Source organism: Schistocerca piceifrons, chromosome 6 (genome assembly GCF_021461385.2).
Source record: "Schistocerca piceifrons isolate TAMUIC-IGC-003096 chromosome 6, iqSchPice1.1, whole genome shotgun sequence".
Taxonomy (NCBI): domain Eukaryota; kingdom Metazoa; phylum Arthropoda; class Insecta; order Orthoptera; family Acrididae; genus Schistocerca; species Schistocerca piceifrons.
In genome coordinates this window covers 307,476,218-307,498,334 of record NC_060143.1, presented here as the reverse complement: position 1 = coordinate 307,498,334, position 22,117 = coordinate 307,476,218, and the positions used below count along the sequence as shown (strand labels likewise).

At 45.1% G+C, this 22,117-nt stretch overlaps 1 protein-coding gene across 3 annotated transcripts in view; it reads right to left on the bottom strand.

Annotated features, from left to right (window-relative positions):
* LOC124802569 (striatin-3) overlaps nt 1-22,117 on the bottom strand; it is an 86,438-nt gene that overhangs the window by 49,156 nt on the left and 15,165 nt on the right. For 2 of the 3 annotated variants that reach the window (XM_047263440.1, XM_047263441.1), the window contains exon 4: nt 19,577-19,802. In XM_047263440.1, coding sequence (XP_047119396.1) covers nt 19,577-19,802 — 226 coding nt within the window. The remainder of the gene's footprint in view (nt 1-19,576; nt 19,803-22,117) is intronic. The other variant, XM_047263442.1, reaches the window with a different exon arrangement.

Genomic DNA, 22,117 nt, shown 5'->3' with positions numbered 1-22,117 from the left:
ACACGTGAGGCACTATTGACCTTACCCCTTATCTTAGAAGAAAGATTAAGAAAAGGCAAACCCACGTTTCAAGCATTTGTATACTTAGAGAAAGCTTTTGACAATGTTGACTGGAATACTCTCTTTCAAATTCTAAAGGTGGCAGGGATAAAATACAGGGAGCGAAAGGCTATTTACAAGTTGTACAGAAACCAGATGGCAGTTATAAGAGTCGAGGGGCATGAAAGGGAAGCAGCGGTGGGGAAGGGAATGAGACAGGGTTATTCAATCTGTATATTGAGCAAGCAATAAAGGAAACAAAAGATAAATTCAGAGTAGGTATTAAAATCCATGGAGAAGAAATAAAAACTTTGAGGTTCGCCAACGACATTGTAATTCTGTCAGAGACAGCAAAGGGCTTGAAAGAGCAGTCGAATGGAATGGACAGTGTCTTGAAAGGAGGATATAAGATGAACATTAACAAAAGCAAAACAAGGATAATGGAATGTAGTCGAATTAAGTCAGGTGATGCTGAGGGAATTAGATTAGGAAATGAGACACTTAAAGTAGTAAAGGAGTTTCGCTATTTGGGGAGCAAAATAACTGATGATGGTCGAAGTAGAGAGGATATAAAATGTAGACTGGCACAGCAAGGAAAGCGTTTCTGAAGAAGAGAAATTTGTTAACATCGAGTATAGATTTAAGTGTCAGTAAGTCGTTTCTGAAAGTATTTGTATGGAGTGTAGCAATGTATGGAAGTGGAACATGGACGATAAATAGTTTGGACAAGAAGAGAATAGAAACTTTCGAAATGTGGTGCTACAGAAGAGTGCTGAAGATTAGATGGGTAGATCACGTAACTAATGAGGAGGTGTTGAATAGAATAGAGGAGGAGTTTGTGGCACAGCTTGACAAGAAGAAGGGACTGGTTGGTAGGGCATGTTCTGAGGCATCAAGGGATCACAAATTTAGAATTGGAGGGCAGCGTGGAGGGTAAAAATTGTAGAGGGAGACCAAGAGATGAATACACTAAGAAGATTCAGAAGGATGTAGGTTTCAGTAGGTACTGGGAGATGAAGGAGCTTGCACAGGATAGAGTATCATGGAGAGCTGCATCAAACTAGTCTCAGGACTGAAGACCAAAACAACAACATTCTTCATTCATCATTGTCATATCCACCTTTTGTACACATCAGATTCTCAACACGTTGCATTATATACCCCATCACATTACTGTTTTATTCTGTATGACAAAATGCACAGCATCACAAAACAGTAGCCTCAGCACCTATACTATTAGCATGGTCACTAATGCTCCTGGTGTTTGGCATCTGTGCAGGACAATGCGATGATGCATACCTCATGCAGGTTGTACTTTCATTGGGGTCTGCATAATAATTAATACCGCCACATCAGGTACAGAGTACAGTGAGCATAGTGTTAATAAAAGATACTGTTCTGTAGGCATTTACGTAGGCTTCCACGCTCACTTGTGATTGACTGTTAAATCGGTCCATGTTAAGAGCTGACTGTAGGATATTGACATATGTTTGACTCAGAAATAGTTCAGATGAAGCTTAAAGCTGATGACCTTAGACACATTTTCTGAGGAAGGCTTTGGGTGAAAGCTCAGTGTGTACCAGTCTTTTTGTTTTGCCTGTCTGCAACTCAATGTGTCATCTGTATTGTGAGCAGCAATCTATCCTTTTCATAATAATACAACATTATGAAACGGATAGTTATCATATAGCAGACACGCTGAGTTGCAGATAGGCACAATAAAAAAAAACTGTTTGAGAGTGAGCCTTCGGCCAACAAAGCATTTGTCAAAAATAGACCACACACACACACACACACACACACACACACACACACACACACACACACACACAATCATAGTCTCTGGCAGCTGGAGCCAGACTGCAGCATTAGATGGGAGAGGCAACTGAGTGGGGTAAGGAGGGGCTGGAGTGGGAGAGAGGGAGATATAGCAGGGTAAGGATGGGGGTGGGGTTGGGGGACGGTAAATTGCTGCTAGTGAGAGCATTCAGGGAAATGCAGGAAAGAGAAAGAAGGTCAGAAACTGAGTACAGTAATGTATTATCTTATTTTTTATCTCATTACGACTTCACGTCAATTTCATTTGGGTTTCGCCTTTCAGTATTAGCCTACTCCCTCAGATATTATCTTATTTCCCCTTATTTCATCCATCTCATTCTTTCCATGATTCATGATTTTTCCCAGGTGTTTGGGTGTGTTTCTGAAAAAATTTTCAGACATAATTCTACATTATTGACATATTTTTACACTTTTTTTTACCACCATGGATCCTTGCTCCTTCCATCTGCATCAATACAGAAAAGTGTCTTTATTCCTAGCCAGAACCGACTCCCACATACTGTTCCTGCCTTGTTGCTTAGCACAAGGAATTCCCCCAAATGGCCATACCATCAAATTACCCACCTCCGGCTGCCACCCTTCGTTCCACAATGACCTCCACCTGTTCAATTTCCACCAATCCTTAGCCCTCGTCAACACAATCCTGCAAAATCATATCAATCACACCCAAACCACCTTGCAGCACCTTCTCTCCATCTGTAAAATTCTCCTGCTATGTAATCCCACATTCCTGGCCCCCACAACACACACAATGAAATTGTCCTCCAGGAACTAAAGCAACATGCACAACACCCCGAAAAACTCTCCACCTGCTCACTTCCTACTCCCACCTTGGACTACCACTGTCCACCACCTCTACAACAACCTCGAAACCTTCTCAAGTCCGCTCATAGCTGAAAAATCCTGTCTTGCAGACCTACTACATTCCCCCCCCCCCCCCCCCTCCAAAACTCCCACACACCACTCCACACACAATACAGAACCTAAACAGACCAAAAGTCATGAACCTTTCCTCCAAAAGCTTTAGCCTCAGAAGTATCAGTCCTTTCCAAAGGTCTCACCTTTTGCTCCACTCCGAATTCAATCATGCAGAACTTTTTAAACAACTTCTCTCCTTCTCCCATTCCCTACAGTGTAATTTCACTTTTTTGCCACCAGCACTACCAATCAGGCTCAGCCACAGACTAATGTTGAACCCTACCAGACAGTTTACTCCTCCATCAAACCGTGATCCACCCCAGTGTCCCCAAATCACCCTGCGTTAACTTTCCAGAATTTCTTAACCTCAAACGCTGCCTCACCATCATTCCCCAAATCCCTCGACATGCAAACTAACCTTACATCCACAGAAAGAACCACAATTCACCATCTAAAACCTGATCCTGACCTTATAATCCTACCTGCTGACAAAGACTCCACAGCTGTTGCACTGAACCACAAGGATTACCTGAGAGAAGGACTCTGCCAGCTGTCAGATTCATCCACTTACAAACCCCGCCACACTGACCCCATTCCAGAAATCTAGTCTCTCCTCAAATCCCTACGCCCATCTCAGAACCTCTTCCTGGAGTCCATCTCTCTCCTAATCCCTACCTCTCCCCACACTCCTACATTCTACATCCTTCCTAAAGTTTATAAACCCAACCACCCAGGACACCCTATTGTGGCCAGTTACTGTGCTCTCTCTGAGAATCTCTGCTCTTTTAGAGATACACCTTCAGCCTATTATCTGCAATCTACCCTACTACATAGAAAATACCAATCATTTCCTCCAACTCTCCACAGTTCCTGTTTCTTTAACAAACAGTACCCTGCTTCTCACCTTTCCCAAACCAACAACCTCCTTCCCAATCGCCATGACTAACTACATCCTCACCCACAATTAGTTCTCCTTTGAAGGCATTACCAACAAACAAATCCGGGGTACGACTATGGGCACCTGCATGGCACCAACTTATGCCAACCTATTTGTGGGCTATCTAGAGGAATCCTTCCTAAATACCCAGAATCCCAAACCCCTCACCTGGTTCAGATTCACTGATGACAAATTCTTGATCGAATCAAGGGTGAGGACACCCTACCCACATTGCTCCAGAACCTCAACACCTTCTCCACATTTACTTCACCTGGTCCCACTCAACACAACAAGCAAACTTCCTCAATGTTGCCCTCCACCCACAGCTGCCACAGAGTGTGTGCGTGCGTGCTTATTTTTGACAAATGCCTTGTTGGCCGATAGCTCATTCTCCAACAGTCTTTATGTTGTTTTTATCTGCAACTCAGCATCTCCGTTATATGGTGAGTAGCAACTATCCTTTTCATAACATTGATATAATCCACCCTGGATTTTTCCCCATTTTCTTTTCATAATATTGTTGCTCTGATACTGAATTTTCAGAGACTCCCTATAGTTCTTGAGAAGAAGACAAAGATACTTTTCTTTTGCCAAATACTTCTGAACACCATTCCTTCTCTCTGTCCACAATTCACAGCTGGAAGCTGTCTACCTCACATTAAACTGAATAGAATCAGCCATTGTGCTGACAATATCAGAAACAGCTGATTTTCAGACGCAATATCTGACCGCTCTAGCAAAATTGCTTCTGCCCTTAACATTTAAACACAACGGTGGAAAACAATTCATGAACTTTTTTTTCGTCTTTCGGGAGTTATCTGTGTATGTAGCTAATAAGCCAACTTTCAAATTTTGGTTAGCAGACAAACATATGCTTTCTTTGTTCCAAGACAAGTGCTTGTTAAGAATTGTCTTCACGTTTTTCTGGATGAGAAGGTAAAATTAAATGGAGCTCGCTACTTATAGTGGAAAACTAACACAGGTGTGCTGATCAGCTGATGCTAACATTTTACTATGGTGAATAAGAACTTTATATTCTTTCACAAGAATAACAAAACACCGTCATCTCCAGTCAGCTCAGTTTATTACTTTTTACCATCTGCAATCCATTTTGAAGCAGTAAGGCTTCATCTTCAAGTGACTAACACAGTAATAGAAGCTTTGTATATTCACAAGTACATAAGGTTACCACAAGATAGTATCATCTGGTATGGCTATGATGTAACTGCCTGTAACCACACCAGATGGTGCTGCATTATGGTAACCTTAAACACTTGCGAAAATGTAAAATATGCATTACCATGTTGCGTGCTTAAAAAGGAAGTCTTAGTGCTTTGAAATGGATCGCGAAAGGTCAACTGACAGCCAAAGCAGGTTGTGCATGTACTTGGCACCGAAAATCAGTCATGGAAGTTTGCATCCAGCATCTGGAACTGCTGTTCCAGAATAAATACTGAAGTGTTTACATGACCAACCAAACGCGGAATTAGGAAACCTGGTTTAAGAAATCTGGCTTTGGGAGCCCCAAATGAACACAGTGATTGTGGACATTTTAAAACAGCTGTTTCAGATTCTAGTGTTTTCAACTGTGGTCACATCAGAGACCAGTAAAGGATGGACCTGAACCACCTTATTTATGACAAAGCTATGCATGCAACAGTGTGGTAGATGTTTCTGAATAATTTATGTTGTGTGTTGCCTGTTGTTTTCTTTTCTTATTTTGGTTGGTTGGTTTGTGGGATTAAAGGGACCAGACTACTAGGGCCATCGGTCCCTTTTTCAGGAACTTTATACAACCACAAAGAATAAGAATAAACAATGGAGATGACAAGAGACAACACAGGACAAGAAATACACAGACAAAGACCAGAAAAAAGGAATTAAAACCACACTGAGTGCGACAGTGGTTGGCCGACCATAGAAACAAAAGGAAAAGCCAACCACCAAGAAACGCACTAAAAACCCCAGTCTAAAATCGTAGGCCAAAGGCCAGACTCAACACTAAAAAAGGACAAGCACTTATATCAAGTGATAAAAACCCCCTGCACAAATAAAACTCAAAACTAAATCTGCCATTGTAACGTCATCTGATAAAAGTGCAGGAAGCATATCAGGCAGCACAAACGTCTGCCTGAGCGGAGTTAAAAGCGGGCAGTCCAACTAGATGTAGACCACCGTCAAAGCTGACCTGCAGTGACATAAAGGTGGGCTCTCGCGGCACAATAAATAGCTGTGTGTTATCTAGGTGTGGCCAATGCAGAGCCGGCAGAGGACTACAGAGTCCTTGCGAGAGACCTGCAAGGAGGAACGCCACGCACCTGTAACCTCCTTGATGGCCTGAAGTTTAATGGGTGAAAGAAGGGTGTGCCATTCTTCATCCCAGGTGCAAAGTACCTTCTGCCACAAACTCTCCGAAAGGCCAATCTCCAAGGCTGGTGCACCGACAGCCTGTTTGGCTAGCATGTCAACACGTTCATTTCCCGGGATGCCAACATGACCTGGGGTCCACACGAACACCACAGAACAGCCGCAACGGACAAGAGTATGGTGGGACTCCTGGATAGCCATCACCAGACGAGAGCAAGGGAAACACTGTCGATAGCTCATAGACCGCTCAGGGAGTCACTACAGATAATGAAGGACTCACCTGGGCACGAGCGGATACACACTACGGCCCGAGAGATGGTGACCACCTCGGCCACGAGCAATCACCAAACCATCAGTACAAACAGTGTCTGAGCCTTGAAATGCAGCAAGGATTGAAAGAAAGCAGCGGCGGAGGGCCTCAGAAGGGAGGGAGTCCTTTGGGCGGGGCACACACCATGGGGGTGTATGCAGAGGAGCCCAGAAAAAGGGCGACCACCAAGGCACAGTCCTCCACCGAGGGGACCCAGAAGAACATGGAATGGCAGATTATGCGGCAGTAACGATGCCGGTGGTGACCGAGTGAATCACCACATCAATGGCGTCATTGGAAAGAGGCTCAATAGTGGCAATGGAGGTGAACAAGTCCCAGTCAGCCTTATTCATAGCCCATCTGCAGGGGTGCCCAAAAGAGTGATGCTGTGGCAGTGACAGAAAGATCAGAAAGTGGTCACTACCGCCCAAGTCGTCATGCACACTCCATCGGACAGATGGTAATAGGCTAAGGCTGCAGATTGAAAGGTCGATGGCTGAGTACATGCCATGCGCCACACTGAAATGTGTGAAGGCACCAGTATTTAAAAGAGAAAGGTCGAGCTGTGCCAATACTTGCTCAATGATGCTGCCTCAGCCCCTTGCCACTGATCCACCCCACAGAGGGTTATGGGGGTTGAAGTCGCCTAGTAACAGAAAAGGTGGCCGCAATTGGTTATTAGTGCAGCCAGGACATGCTACGGGACATCACCATCTGGTGGAAGATAGAGACTGCAGCCAGTAACAGCCTCAGGCATCCACACCCGAACAGCGACAACCTCTAAAGGTGTTTGTAAAGGGACAGACTTGCTATAAACAGAGTGAAGGACGTAGATGTAGACACCACCAGATACCCTCTCATAGGCTGCCCGGTTCTTATAATAACCCCAAAAGCCACGGAGGGTGGAGGTTCGCATCACCGGAAACCACGTTTCCTGAAGAGCAATGCAGAGGAAAGGGTGAAGGCTGAGAAGTTGTCGGAACTCAGCAAGATGGTGGAAAAAACCGCTGCAGTTCCACTGGAGGATAACATTGTCCATGGCCGAGAAAGGCATGAATGGACAGTGGAGGCAGATTACGCCGCTGGGTCGCATGCTGCCACCAATTGAGTACCGACGGGAGCGACATCCATCATGTCTGAGGGACTGGCGAGATCTAGGTCCTCGGCGGATGCCACAGTCTCCACCGCATCCTCAGACGCAGAGCTTGTAGGTAACGGTGGAGTGGGTGCCACCGCAATTTCCTTGGTCTTTGGGGTCTTCAATTTCCATTTCTCCCGCTGTTCCTTTGGTTGTCCTTGCTGGGAGGGCTTTTTTGATTCAGTCTCCGCGACTGAAGAGGACTGTGAAGCCCTACGACCAGCTACTTGGGGCTCCTTCAGCCCCTGGCGGGTGTCTGGTTTTCCACTGGTAGGAACCTGGGAAGAGAGTGACCCAGGGGATTCCTTCCTAATGAGAGAAGCCGAAGACGACTTATGCTTCTCCGGCTTAGAAGTGGGGACTGGTGTCCCCAATGGTTGGGGGGGTGGGGTGGAGGGGGAGGTGCTGCTCCCAAGGTAGGTGGTGCGGGAGCAACAGGGAGGGAAGTACCCAATCCCCACCATCAATGGGGCAGGTGTGGTTCTTCGGCTCTGAGAGCTCACTGCATGTGGCGCAACGAATGGAGCTGTAACAGGAGTGACAGTGGAGGCATAAGATGACATCATACACATGGGATGAAGCCGTTCAAATTTCCATTTAGCCTCAGTACGTCAGTAGGTCTAAGGTCTTGTATTCCATTATTTTCCGTTCCTTCTGTAGAATCTTACAGTCTGGCGAGCATGGGGGATGGTGCTCTCCGCAGCTGACATAGATGGGAGGCAGGGCACATGCACATGGAGTATCAGGATGGTTTTTTTTTTTTTTGTGGTTTTAAGGCGCAAAACTTCTATGGTCATTAGCGCCCAGCCCATGACTTAGGAAACAGTAAAAAACCGAAATTGAAAACCAGCAGCAATGGGAACAAAGTCATAAAACTGGAGAAACTAAAAACAGAAGGAATGCTTAAAAATCTACTACAGAAAGGGGTTGGTTGTCCCCAAAAAAAGCTTCAAATGACTGACGTCATTTCACTGTCACGAATAAACTGGAGAACGCGGTCGGCTGAGCGCGTGTCATCTGCTAAAATCAACGATAGATCAGGCGATAGCTGTAGACGGGAGCGTAACGGATTAAAATAGGGGCATTCAATTAAAAGGTGTCTTACCGTCCACAGCTGAGAGCAGTGGGGACAGAGTGGGGGAGGATCGCCGCTTAAAAGATGTCAATGGCTAAAAAGACTGTGCCCTATCCGGAGTCTAGCTAAAATTACCTCCTCCCGACGACGCGTTCGGGAGGAAGAGGTCCAAGCGCAAGGAAGGGCTTTCACTTCCCGCAATTTATTATGGGGAAGTGTTGACCAATGCGCATGCCATAAATGAGCAACTTTGCGACATAAACCGCTCCGTAGATCGATGAAGGGAAGCGACTGAATAGCTGGCCGAGGAATAGAGACTGCAGCCTTGGCCGCTATATCGGCCGCCTCATTCCCACAGATACCAGCGTGTCCCGGGAGCCAGAGGAACGCCACCGAGACGCCCCCCAGGTGGAGCAAGCGCAGACAGTCCTGAATCCGGTGGACCAGAGGGTGCACAGGGTAAAGAGCTTGGAGACTGAGGAGAGAGCTGAGAGAATCTGAGCAGATTACGTACTGTATCCGCTGATGGCGGCGGATGTAGTGGACAGCCTGGAGAACAGCGTAAAGCTCCGCAGTATAAACCGAACACTGGTCAGGAAGCCGAAAGTGATTTGGGGTGTCGCCAACAATATAGGCACTCCCTACACCTAACGATGTTTTCGAGCCGTCTTTGTAAATAAATGTGGCGTCCGTCATTTGTGCACATAGAGCAGCAAATGGCCGACGATAAACAAGTGTAGGGGTACCATCCTTAAGATACTGACAAAGGTCACGGAGCAAGCAGATCCGGGGACGGAGCCAAGGCGGTGCTGTACCCCAAGTTGTCAAGAAGGTTTTAGGAAAGCGGAAGGAAAGAGAATGGAGCAGCTGACGGAAGCGGACTCCAGGGGGTAGTAGGGAGGAGGAGCGGCCTGCATACCCTACATCAAAGGAGGCGTCGAAAAAAAGGTCATGGGCTGGATTAGCAGGCATGGAAGACAGATGGCTAGCATAACGACTCAGAAGGACTGCACGCCGATTGGACAGCGGAGGTTCAGCAGTCTCAGCATAAAGGCTTTCCACAGGGCTGGTGTAAAAAGCTCCAGACACTAAACGTAATCCACGGTGGTGGATAGAGTCGAGACGCCGAAGAATAGACGGCCGAGCAGAGGAGTAGACTATGCTTCCATAGTCCAATTTCGAGCGCACTAAGGCGCGATAGAGGCGGAGAAGGACCACTCGGTCCGCTCCCCAGGAGGTACCATTCAGGACACGGAGGGTGTAAAGGGATCGCAGACAGCGAGCCGAAAGATAGGAAACGTGAGAGGACCAGCACAGTTTTCTGTCAAACATAAGACCCAAGAATTTAGCGACGTCTGAAAACGGAAGGGTGACAGGACCTAGATGTAAGGAGGGCGGAAGAAACTCCTTACGTCACCAAAAATTGACACAAACGGTCTTACTGGGTGAGAAACGGAGACCGGTTTCGATGCTCCACGAGTGGAGGCGATCGAGACATCCTTGAAGACGTCTTTCAAGAAGGCGGGTCCGTTGAGAGCTGTAGTAGATCGCAAAATCGTCCACAAAGAGGGAGCCCGAGACATCAGGAAGGAGACAATCCATAATTGGATTTATGGCGATGGCAAACAGTACAACACTCAGCACGGAGCCCTGGGGTACCCCGTTTTCTTGGGAGAAAGTACGGGAGAGAGTAGTGTTCACCCGCACCCTAAATATGCGCTCTGCCATAAATTCGCGAAGAAAAAGGGGCAGCCGGCCTCGAAAGCCCCAACAGAACAGTGTGCGGAGGATGCCTGTCCTCCGACAGGTATCGTATGCTCTCTCCAGATCAAAAAATATTGCTACCGTTTGGCGTTTCCGGAGAAAATTGTTCATGATGTAAGTGGAGAGAGCAACAAGATGGTCAACTGCAGAACGATGCTTTCGGAATCCGCATTGGGCTGGTGTTAAAAGACTGCGGGATTCCAGCCACCAAGCTAAACGGTAATTCACCATACGCTCCAAAACCTTACAGTCACTACTCGTGAGAGAAATGGGGCGATAGCTAGAGGGGAGATGTTTGTCCTTTACAGGTTTCGGAACGGGAACGACAATAGCTTCCCGCCATCGTCTGGGAAAGGTACTGTCGGTCCAAATTCGATTATAAAGGCGAAGGAGGTAACGCAGACTATGGGTTGATAAATGCAGCAACATTTGGACATGGATACCTTCCGGTCCTGGGGCGGAGGATCGAGAAGAAGAGAGGGCATGTTGGAGTTCCCGCATGGAGAAAACAGTATTGTAGCTTTCGTGATTTTGAGAGGAGAAATCAAGATGTCGCACTTCCGCTGCACGCTTCTTCGGGAGAAACGCTGGCGGGTAATTTGAAGAGCTCGAAATCTCAGCAAAGTGCTGACCCAATGAGTTAGAAATTGCGACGGGGTCCACTAAGGTATCATGCGCGACAGTGAGCCCAGAGACCGGGGAGAAACTAGGCGCGCCTGAGAACCGTCGAAGCCGACTCCAAACTTCCGAGGAGGGAGTGAAGGTGTTAAATGAGCTAATAAAGAATTTCCAGCTTGCCTTCTTGCTATCGCGGATGACGCGACGGCATCGCGCACGGAGCTGCTTATATCGGATACAGTTGGCCAAAGTTGGATGGTGACGGAAAATGCGAAGAGCACGTCGCCGCTCACGTATTGCGTCACGGTATGCCTCGTTCCACCAAGGAACTGGGGGGCGCCGGGGCAATTCGGAGGTGCGTGGTATTGAACGTTCCGCAGCTGTAAGAGTAACGTTGGTAAAATGTGTGACCTCATCGTCGACGCTGGGAAAGCGACGGTCATCGAATGTCGCTAGAGACGAAAAAAGTGTCCAATCGGCTTGGGCAAACTTCCAGCGTCGCGAGCGCATATATGGCAGTTGAGGCTGCAGTCTAAGGACACATGGAAAGTGGTCACTCGAGTGTGTATCATCAAGAGCGAACCATTCGAAGCGCCGAGCTAGCGGAACAGTACCGACCGCAAGGTCCAAATGAGATAAATTGGTCGTGGAGGCAGACAAAAATGTGGGGACCCCAGTGTTGAGGCAAACTAGATACGCTTGGTGGAAGACGTCTAGCAATAGTGAGCCACATGGACAAGGATGTGGAGATCCCCAAAGCGGGTGGTGGGCATTAAAGTCCCCAACCAGCAAATAGGGGGGTGGAAGCTGACCAAGAAGATGAAGGAGATCAGCTCGTGCCATTGGTGTGGACGATGGAATGTATACCGTACAAAGAGAGAACGTGTATCCAGAAAGGGAAAGACGGACGGCGACAGCTTGGAAGGAAGTGTTTAAATGGATTGGGTGATAATGGAGAGTTTCATGGAGAAGAATCATGAGTCCTCCATGTGCTGGAGTGCCTTCAACAGAGGGGAGATCATATCGAACGGACTGAAAATGAGGAAGAACAAAGCGGTCATGGGGACGCAGCTTTGTTTCCTGAAGACAGAAGAGGACCGGCGAGTAGGATCGTAAGAGGATCGACAATTCATCCCGATTGGCTCGAATGCCGCGGATATTCCAGTGGATAATGGACATAGGGTGAACAGAAAATGGAGGAACATTACCATGGTCGCTGTCAACTCAACGACTGCTCAGAGCTTGCGACCGACAGCATGGAATGGCATTCAGTCGAAGGCAGAAGATCCTGATCCATAGGTTGGTCAGGAGCAGCTCCTGCCACCAGCGATCGGCCGGTTGACCGGCCACCAGCAGTGCGCCTCGGCGACACAGAAGACGGCCGAGGGCGATTTCCGCCAGGTGGTGCTGTAGATGGGACACGCCTTGGCGAAGAAGGAGATGAACTGGGTTTCTTATTAGCCTTCTTGGAAATATGATGTTTAGATGAAGGAGGAACCGATGGTTGTGAAGTTGCGGTACGTAAAAACTCTTCACGAGTATGCTCTTTTTTCAAAGACTTGGCGTCTGACTTTTGGGCTCGAGATTTAGCAGAACCCGACGAAGGGTGAGCCATAGAGTGGGCAGGCGAAAGTGGTGAGGTTGAACGGGCGATCTTTGCGCTGGCCGATCGGACGACCGTGGCACTAAAGGTGAGGTCGCAAGTCTGCGTGGCCGCCTCCTTCGTTGGCCGAGGAGAAGCAAGGACAGTGCTGTATGTTCCTTTCTGAGGCACGGTGGGCTGTCGACTGGCGAATAATTTTCAAGCAGCAAAGGTCGACACCTTTTCCTTGACTCTAATTTCCTGGACGAGCTTTTCGTCCTTAAAAATGGGACAATCTCGAGAGGAAGCAGCGTGGTCACCCATACAGTTGATGCAGCGAGGGGATGGAGGTGGACAAGCACCCTCATGGGCATCCTTGCCACACTTAACACATTTGGCCGGATTGGAACAGGACTGGCTGGTGTGATTGAACCGCTGACATCGATAGCACCGCGTAGGGTTTGGGACGTAAGGGCGAACGGAAATTATCTCATAGCCTGCTTTGATTTTCGATGGGAGTTGAACTTTGTCAAATGTCAAGAAGACAGTGCGGGTTGGAATGATGTTCGTGTCAACCCTTTTCGTAACCCTATGAACAGCCGTTACGCCCTGGTCAGACAGGTAGTGCTGAATTTCTTCGTCAGACAATCCATCGAGGGAGCGTGTATAAACGACTCCACGCGAGGAATTTAAGGTACGGTGCGGTTCCACCCGGACAGGGAAGGTGTGGAGCAGAGAAGTACGCAGCAATTTTTGTGCCTGGAGGGCACTGTGTGTTTCTAACAACAGGGTGCCATTCCGTAATCTGGAACAAGACTTTACAGGACCTGCAATTGCGTCGACACCTTTCTGAATAATGAAAGGGTTGACCGTGGAGAAGTCGTGACCTTCGTCAGACCGAGAAACAACAAGGAACTGTGGCAACGATGGAAGAACTGACTGTGGCTGAGACTCAGTGAACTTACATTTGTGAGCAGACATAGTGGAAGGTGAGGAAACCATTGCGGAAGAATCCCCCATGATTACCGGCGTCTCCGATGGCGCGCTCCTCCCTTGTGGGGGCCCTCACTGAGGGCACACCTGCCTTAGGCGATTGTTCACACCTCAGGTCACACCTCCCGACAAACGGATGGAGGGACCAATCGGCACTTTCGGAAGGTATCAGCTCGGGTAATCACCCCTCCCTGGGCCTGGCCGTTACCAGGGGGTACGTACGTGTCCTACCTGTCTACCCGGGGCGGGGAATTACGCGTTACCCCGTCACCGGCTACACATGGAAGTGCGTGGGTCGGCCTTCAGACACGCATAGGGAGGAAAAAAGAGAAAGGGAAAGGAAAGAAGAGGGGGGTCTGAAACGCCGCAGCGGAGAAAAGGTAAAGAGAAGAGGGAAGGAAAAAAGAAGGACAGAGGAAGGACGAGGACTTGCAAGTGTAGAAAGCAAGGAATTTGGAACAGTTTCGAGCGTCCGTCTCCGGACGTAGGCACAAACCATACTCCCAGAGGGGGAGAAAGGGAAGGAAAGAGCCAGAGGTGAGGGGGGGGGGGGGGGGGCGAAGATGGGGGACTGGGAAGGATGCGGAAAGGGAAGGGAAGGTATGCAGCCCGGAAAGGAAGGAGGGCCACATTAGCTCAGGGTCCCGTGCTCGCTACGCACGTGTCCACAAAAGAGTTGTGGACCCCCTGGGGGGGGTATCAGGATGGGATAGACGACCATAATCATGACGTATGAGGCTGGAAGCACAGCAGGAAGACATACAGCCGAACTTCCAACACTCTAAGCACCGCATCGGGGGAGGGATATATGGCTTGACATCACAGCGGTTGACCATCACCTTCACCTTCTAGGGTAATGTGGCACCCTTGAAAGCCAAGATGAAGGCAACAGTGGCAACCTGGTTATCCCTCGGACCCCGGTGGGCACGCCAGACGAAATGGACACCTCGTTGCTCTAAGTTGGCGCGCAGCTCGTCATCGGACTGTAAAAGAAGGTCCCTGTGGAAGATAATGCCCTGGACCATATTTAAGCTTTTATGGGGCATGATAGTAACATAAACATCCCCCAGCTTCTTACAAGCGAGTAATGCCTGTGACTGGGCAGAGGATGCCATTTTCATCGCATTTTTGATAAGCCCTCCACCTCCCCAAATTTGTCCTCTAAATCCTCTACGAAGAACTGAGGCTTCATAGACACAAATGATTCCCCATCAGCTCTCGTACAGACTAGATAGCGGGGCGAATACGTCTCGCTGTCATTCATAGTCTTCCGTTCCTCCCATGGTGTGGCCAGGGAGGAGAATTATTTGGGGTCATAGATGTTTGCATTAAAGTGATCCCTCGAACACTTGAAGACTGCTGGTAGTTGGGCACCAGCAAGAGATGATGTGCCATGCTTCATTGCGTGTCATCCACCCTGATGCCACGTACTCCGACCAAGGGCCCTCCCATCGGGCGCCACACAGCCACAACAAGGGCCACCTAGCAGGATGGCCATTGCCGGGAGTCCCGATGCCCCAGGGAGATGGGCATCTACTCCTTGGTATATATGAGGAGTTAACGGCGAAGGCATCAGTAGAGCAGTCCCTGTGTTGTCAGGGGGCTACAACCAACAGAGTACATGGCGGCCCCACCACAACGGACTGGCTACCATGCTGGATATTAGGTAGCAAGTGGTCCATGATCGTCGTCAGCGCAGAAAGCGACACTGCAGAGTGCATGGCGGAAATCGCACCCAGGAATGTATCCTCGCCCAAGAGATGGAGAGTGAGCAGGACTGCACTGCAATGACAAATAAGCTGACTAAAGGTCTCAATGCACGATAGACACAATGCACCAAGTAAGGCGCCCTTTCCCAATTGGCTCGCTCTTCGGAATAATTTTGAAATATGATGGTCAAACCCATGATGGGACCATCACATAACGGCCCAAATATTTGCGACTCCTTTTAGTCGCCTCTTATGACAGGCAGGAATACCGCGGGCCTTTTCTTATCCCCAAACCCGCAGGGGGTTTTCTTATTTTGAACTGAGTGAGAAGTTAATTGTGGTCCATGCTGGGTTTTTTATGACGATGCTCAAAATCCCGGAAGGTATCACCAATCCCTATAACCATCCGTCTGGCAGTCTTAATTTAGTTTATTTACAATCATGGCCTACTGTCAGTTTATAGTGTCTGCACTCACCACTGTAACGACAAGAAAACTGTCAAGGTATTGCGACCATGTCCAAAGTATCCTCTTAATATGTGAATAGTTATTTTTGGCTCCACATCTACATAAAGTACCTTGTCAGTTCTACCTGCAGTATTTTTAGGTATGCATTGGATTGCTATCAAAGGTCACAAAGCATCTAAATCAATATACTGCTGATTTTGTAATTATTGAATTAGGTCGGAAAAGAAAAATGTTGAGAAACACCTTAAATCAGAGAAACAAACTGTTCTCAGTAGGAAAGTGTTGCTGGTTCTCAACAACCATGTGTTGGAAGCTATTTGAGCCAAAAGAAGCAAATAAGGGAAGACCATTTTGGAAAATACTGTTTAAACTTTTGCAAAACTAACATTCCAACCAAAAAGTTTAACAGTCAATTTCAACACACTAAAGCTTTGTCTCCAGGCATGTACCATGACAGCGTTTTAAATTTGTACTTGTAATAAAATTGCAATCCAATGCAAACAACAACAATAAAAATAACATGTGAATTTTGCCAAAAGTAGATGCTGTTTTCTGATCCCTAGCAATAACAACAATGTAGCATGTGGTAATGTATCTCAAAACTTACAAGAATATCACAAAATTGAATGTTTCAACAACTGATTTATGATTGCTACAATAATGTTTTTATTACAAAAATTGGCAGGCTGGGTACTCTTATTTCATGTCCGTTTTGGATAGCTGTAATTTTCGGGTTTTCTTTACTTATATGTGAAAGGTAGTGTCCCACTGATGGGCTGTACTAGAGTGTCATCTCAGCAAATAAGACCTTCAGCTCAGCACAAACTAGTGTAAATATAAAGATCTGAGTTTTCTGCAGTCCAATATTACGGCGAGGCTGCAAGTGGGAGAGTACACTACCCCTCCAACACTTCCATTACTCTTTAGAGTAGTTCACTAGCACATCAACTTTTAGCAACATTTTCATGTAGTTGTAGCCCCATCATACCTGCAATATTTGGACTGTGCTAATTTTTTTATGCCTGTGACAGGAACTAAATAGCTGTACTTTCCATGTGCATCAACAAACAAACATAGGTAAATAAGTGAGGATTCATAATCCTCAGGGTAATATAGCACCAAAAATATGGTCAATACTTTCATTAAGAAATTGCCATTTCTTTGTTGTGACCACTGCAGCTTAGCAATGGTGAGAAGGAGATGTGGCTATTACGCACACATAATAAGTTTGTTGAATTAAAACTATAATTTATAAGCATAGTGGTATGATGACCGTTTACAGTTCTTTTTGTACGTCAATCTTCACAAATCAGTTACAGACTTCCGACATGTTGACACTTTATCTGTAATGAACACTGTAAAAAATTATAGTTCAGTTGTGTGCTGAATCACGTTTACTTATGAAGTTGACATCAGTTGATATCATTATGCTTCCTATAAAATCCTAAACCAGTAGTGTATCTACATACTAACTGAAAAATGCTTTTGTCTGAGCACAAAAAATGCAAATATGCTCCTGTTTAAAGGTCTGACAAAAGTGGGGATCTAGTGCCTCAATCATCATCAAACATTCTGGCACAAACATATTTGCATTCTTACCACAAAACATTCGAAATTCTTTTGCCCTTTCTTTGTAATGAAGCCTTCACAATCAGCATCTCCCTCTCACTACCATGGTCTATAAATGTCTCTCCCCATTGCCTCCATTTTCTCCCAATGGCACTGGTTCCTGTCTGTCTCTACTACTGTCACTGTCTTCATCCCTTTCTCTCACTATTCCTTACAACTGTCTCCTTTTCTGCCACTTTCACTGCCTCTGTCCCACTGCCTTAGTCTTTGTTCCATTCTCTCTCCCCCCCCCCCCCCCCCCCCCTCCACTGCCACTGTTCTTTCTTTATAGTTTACAGTCTGCTGCCTTTTTCTTCACCTACCATTGTCTTCTCTTCACACATTTTTCTGAGGATGGTTTGTTTGGGTTTTGAGCCCTAGAACAGGAAACTAACACGTGGGTATGATGGATGGGGGACGTCAGCAAATTTTTTCACAGTAAAGTTCACTGCTCTGTGATGTCCAGACACCCGAAGCCTGCAGATCGGTGTCCACCCATATCTCTTTCTTTTCCACTGTCTCTCTCTCTCTCTCTCTCTCTCTCTCTCTCTCTCTCTCTCTCTCTCTCTCTCTCTGTCACTGTCTCTCACCCATTAACATTGTCTCCTCTCTTCCATCATCATTGTCTCTGTTGCACTCTTTCAGCACTAAAATGCACAAATGTTCATGCGCAAAAATTCTTGGCAAGGAAGGCAGAATACGAATTGAGGCAGCTGGTTCCCCACTTTTCTGTCAAATTTTTTAAGAAATGCATATTCACCTTTTTTATTGCTCTGACAAAAGTATTTTTCAGCTGGTTCCCTTTTTCCCCCCCATGTTACAGCAGGGTATACTGCTTATATAAAACGAATTATGAAGGTCCGTAATGTTTTGACCATTTACTTATATACTCTGACACAAAAAACAAAAAATAAGAATGCATAATATAAGGTTAACACAAAATCGTCTCCCATCCAAAGCAAGTTTATTTTGCACTACTCTACATATAATTCACAACATTTTTAGTGTTTTATTTGTAAGTACAAAAAATTTTGTAGGATTAATTTTTGCTAAAGTCTTTACATCAACAGGTAGCAACATCAAATAATTTCTAGGTCTTGAGGACCTGTTACGCATGAAGTGACCCTTATACAGAGAGAGTGTTCCAAAGATTTATTGGTGAAAAAATGATGACTAAAATCTTAGTTTCGTGACCCCAGAGCCTGTGTCATGTGTTCACTGTGTCAATTAAAACAACATTTACACCTCAAACCCTACATTACTCACGTAACTACAGCAACTTCGAACCTGGATCTCAGTAACGGACGACACTGAAAAAGGTTTCAAGGTTCCTCGAGATCTTAAATATTTTCAACATTTTACGGCCCTGTCAGCAACTGTATAAATATTAATTTTAAAAACCAACAACCTCAGTTGCAAGTTTACCTAGCTTTACCTAGGTTTCAGTTGGGATAACCCAACCTTCTTCAGAATAAAAGTAACTATCGTTTGTCCATAGTGGACATCGTCAAGCTAAAACTACAAATTGATGAATTATCGTCATACTGTAAAAACTTATCTGAGACTGCCTCGTCCCACTTTGCGACCGGGATGCAGCAGCCACGAGTGCTGTACTGGAACCGACCTAGCGTCATGAGGACCGCCTAGACAGACACAATACCTTGTGCCTGCACATAAACTGTGTGATGGGTACTTGTTGGGACAAGACTCTAACCTAACTCCTGACCTTGAATTTACTAGTAAAGTTATAAGGAGCATATTCCGACTAAAACTGGAGATTGCACACGTGGTTCGACATTTGCTGAACATTTAGTGCAACTGGCTCATGCACCCATAACTACAGTCCGTCTGCTCTTCCAATTGGTAGCCAAAATTGTCACTAGTCAAGAGCTATTCGAAATACTTTACTCCCTACCTCTATGATTCAACACAACCAGACATTTGTCTCCCCCCCCCCCCTTTCCCAGCTTCGAAACGGATCGCGCATGATCAAAAAAATAATAAATCAATTAATATAATCTCATTCAAAATAACCTGAAGACAATTTTTAACAAGAGTTCATTTTAATTTTGATAATGACTGATGTAGTTCTGGTTTTAGTTACATTACACTCCAATACTGATTAAATTCACATCTTGCTCCAACAATTTTATTTAAGTACAAGCTTTTATTTGTCACATTAAGAATAGCAATCCAGAAGGAAACTACATACACTTTGAGAAGAAAAAGTCACAGCTACCTTCTTCGCTGGAGTCCGACGTCCCTGGCTTTCACTAGCACGTTTGTTAGAAGATTCATTCCCATTAACGTTTGTAACAACTGCAGCATTGTTCTGGTTTTCTTCATTTTCAGCATTGTTATTGATACCTAGTAGTGCTCTGACCCTATTTGATCTTACATCTATTATAGTATCTGTATAGCCAATTTCTTGAAGGTACCTGGAAGATAGAAGTAAGTATCTGTATTAATTGTTGCAGTAATGCCACGCATCCTAACAACTGGTATGAATAATGGGAAAATCTAATTTTCAAAATGGTCACTTTATTTTTCATTAATAGTTACAATAAACAGAACTCAAAATTGTCTCAACTGTCGTTTTACCAATTAACTATACAGTTAGGCACAAAGTCTAAACAATTAACATTTAGATTAATACACAAATCAAATAATGTGATTCGGTGCTTTTGAAAAGAGCATAGCAATACAGGTACACTGAGAGGTACACTGAGAAACACTGTCTGCATAGTGCCACTGTTTAACATTCTGTAACTCCATATCACAAATGGACACAATGAAGTTGATATGCACAGAAACTCCTCAAGGAGCTGGTGTAGTCAGATTGAAGTTACAATTACAAATCTCACTGTTCATTTATTAGGATGATAGTGGGGGGAGGTGTACAAGGAATCTTTTAATCCACAGTAGCACTTTTGTTTCATATTTCAGTCAATAGAATCCTGTTTTTTAATAAATACAGTTTACAGCGCACAATGTGCTCTACAAAAGAAGCCAAAATTTAGGTCACAAAAATAAAGAAAACAAAAAGGAAAAAAACCGTTACTTGAAATATATAAGGAATTAAACTAACATTTCATAGAGATGTTAAATAAACAACTACTTTTGCTCATACGGAACAAGCAGTTCACGCACAAAACCCAGAAAGTTATCTGAATAACTATGCCAATAGAAACAATTTTTCATCAAGTTGATTATATCACGTTAACAGAATCTTCCGTTGGTTCTTGGTAGAACAACATTACAATAAATGAAAAACACCAGTTTGCTTTTGCTCCACAGTATTACTTGTATTGTGTTACCCGGTTTTTGGCTTACAAGACGTGTTACTTCTCTTCCAATGTTGTTTGCAAACATTGTAGCTTCTTTGGTGACAATACTCAGTAAATGTCTGCAGATGGCCTAGGAAGCTGAAAACCAATTAAAACAATAAAAGTAATACTGCGGAACAAAAGCAAACTGGTACTTTTCATTTATTAAGCTCATTTTACATTAGCAACTCTCTTCTGAAACAATACTTGCTACTTACTCACGTAACAAATTAGTCACAAACCAAGTCATAAATTTATCAATGACTTCAATTATCAGTATTAAGAAGACATAGGAATGGCGGAGTATCTTCAATCTTATTCTCTTTGTTCATTCGGTGATCCGTTCTCCATCAGAAACGTGGTTGTGGTGGTTTGGTGCAATGGAACCCTCGTGCGAGTCTTCACCATCATTTGTTGATAAACTTATTCCAGTAAATTTATGATCAAACACTGGAAACTCCAGGTTGGAATATCAACAACATAAAGGTGACATTCCATTGCAGACAGGCACAGTTAAAAGACACATTAACGTTTGGCCACAGCATTAGTCAGAAAAAGAAAGAGGGGGGGAACACACACACACACACACACACACACACACACACACACACACACACACGTTCATAGTGGCCTGAGCTGCCGGAGATGATGGCCATGTAGGCACAAGATGTGCTTGCTTCGTGTGTGTGTGTGTGTGTGTGTGTGTGTGTGTGTGTGTGTGTGTCTGCAACTTAATGTGTCATCACCTTTACGATAAGTAGCAACCTACCTTTTCTACACACAATTCATAAATTTATAATGATTTGTATCTTACAGTTATGCGGTTCTTTGCAGAAAAGACAGTACATTGCTTGCTACAAGAAACTGCATGTGTTCCAAGATAATTCTGTAATATCTTTAATATTCTTGGTGGTCTTTAAGCTGTGCATTATCAAAAGGTGCAAACATACGTACAGAGAAGAGTCTTAAAAACATTTGGTACTTTCTAACAAGACGTGAAAGAAGTTAGAGGAGGTAGAGGAAGAGGTCAAAGATTTGCCAGCAGTTACCACCAAAGATTGCAAAGTGAAGTCTTCCACACTGCCGTCATGCTGCAGACATTAAGGGGACCACACCCTGCCTATCTAACCCATGTTCATTTAGGCAAGTATTTGACCCATTTCTGAAAAAACTATTTGATGCAGGACCTTAATATTTTTACTATATGTTACATGATGCTAAGAGAGTCAACCGAAAATCTACTTATCCATTTTATAGTTTTTAAGAAATACTTTTTTAAATTTATTAACAAAAAATATTAAGTTGTTTCTACGGAAAATATTTTTTGTGAACTTCCTAATGGGGGAATATTAATTAACGTAGTAGCAGAGGTGGCTTTTTATGTTATGCGGAGTCTCTGAAAATTTCACTCATTTATCTATGATAGT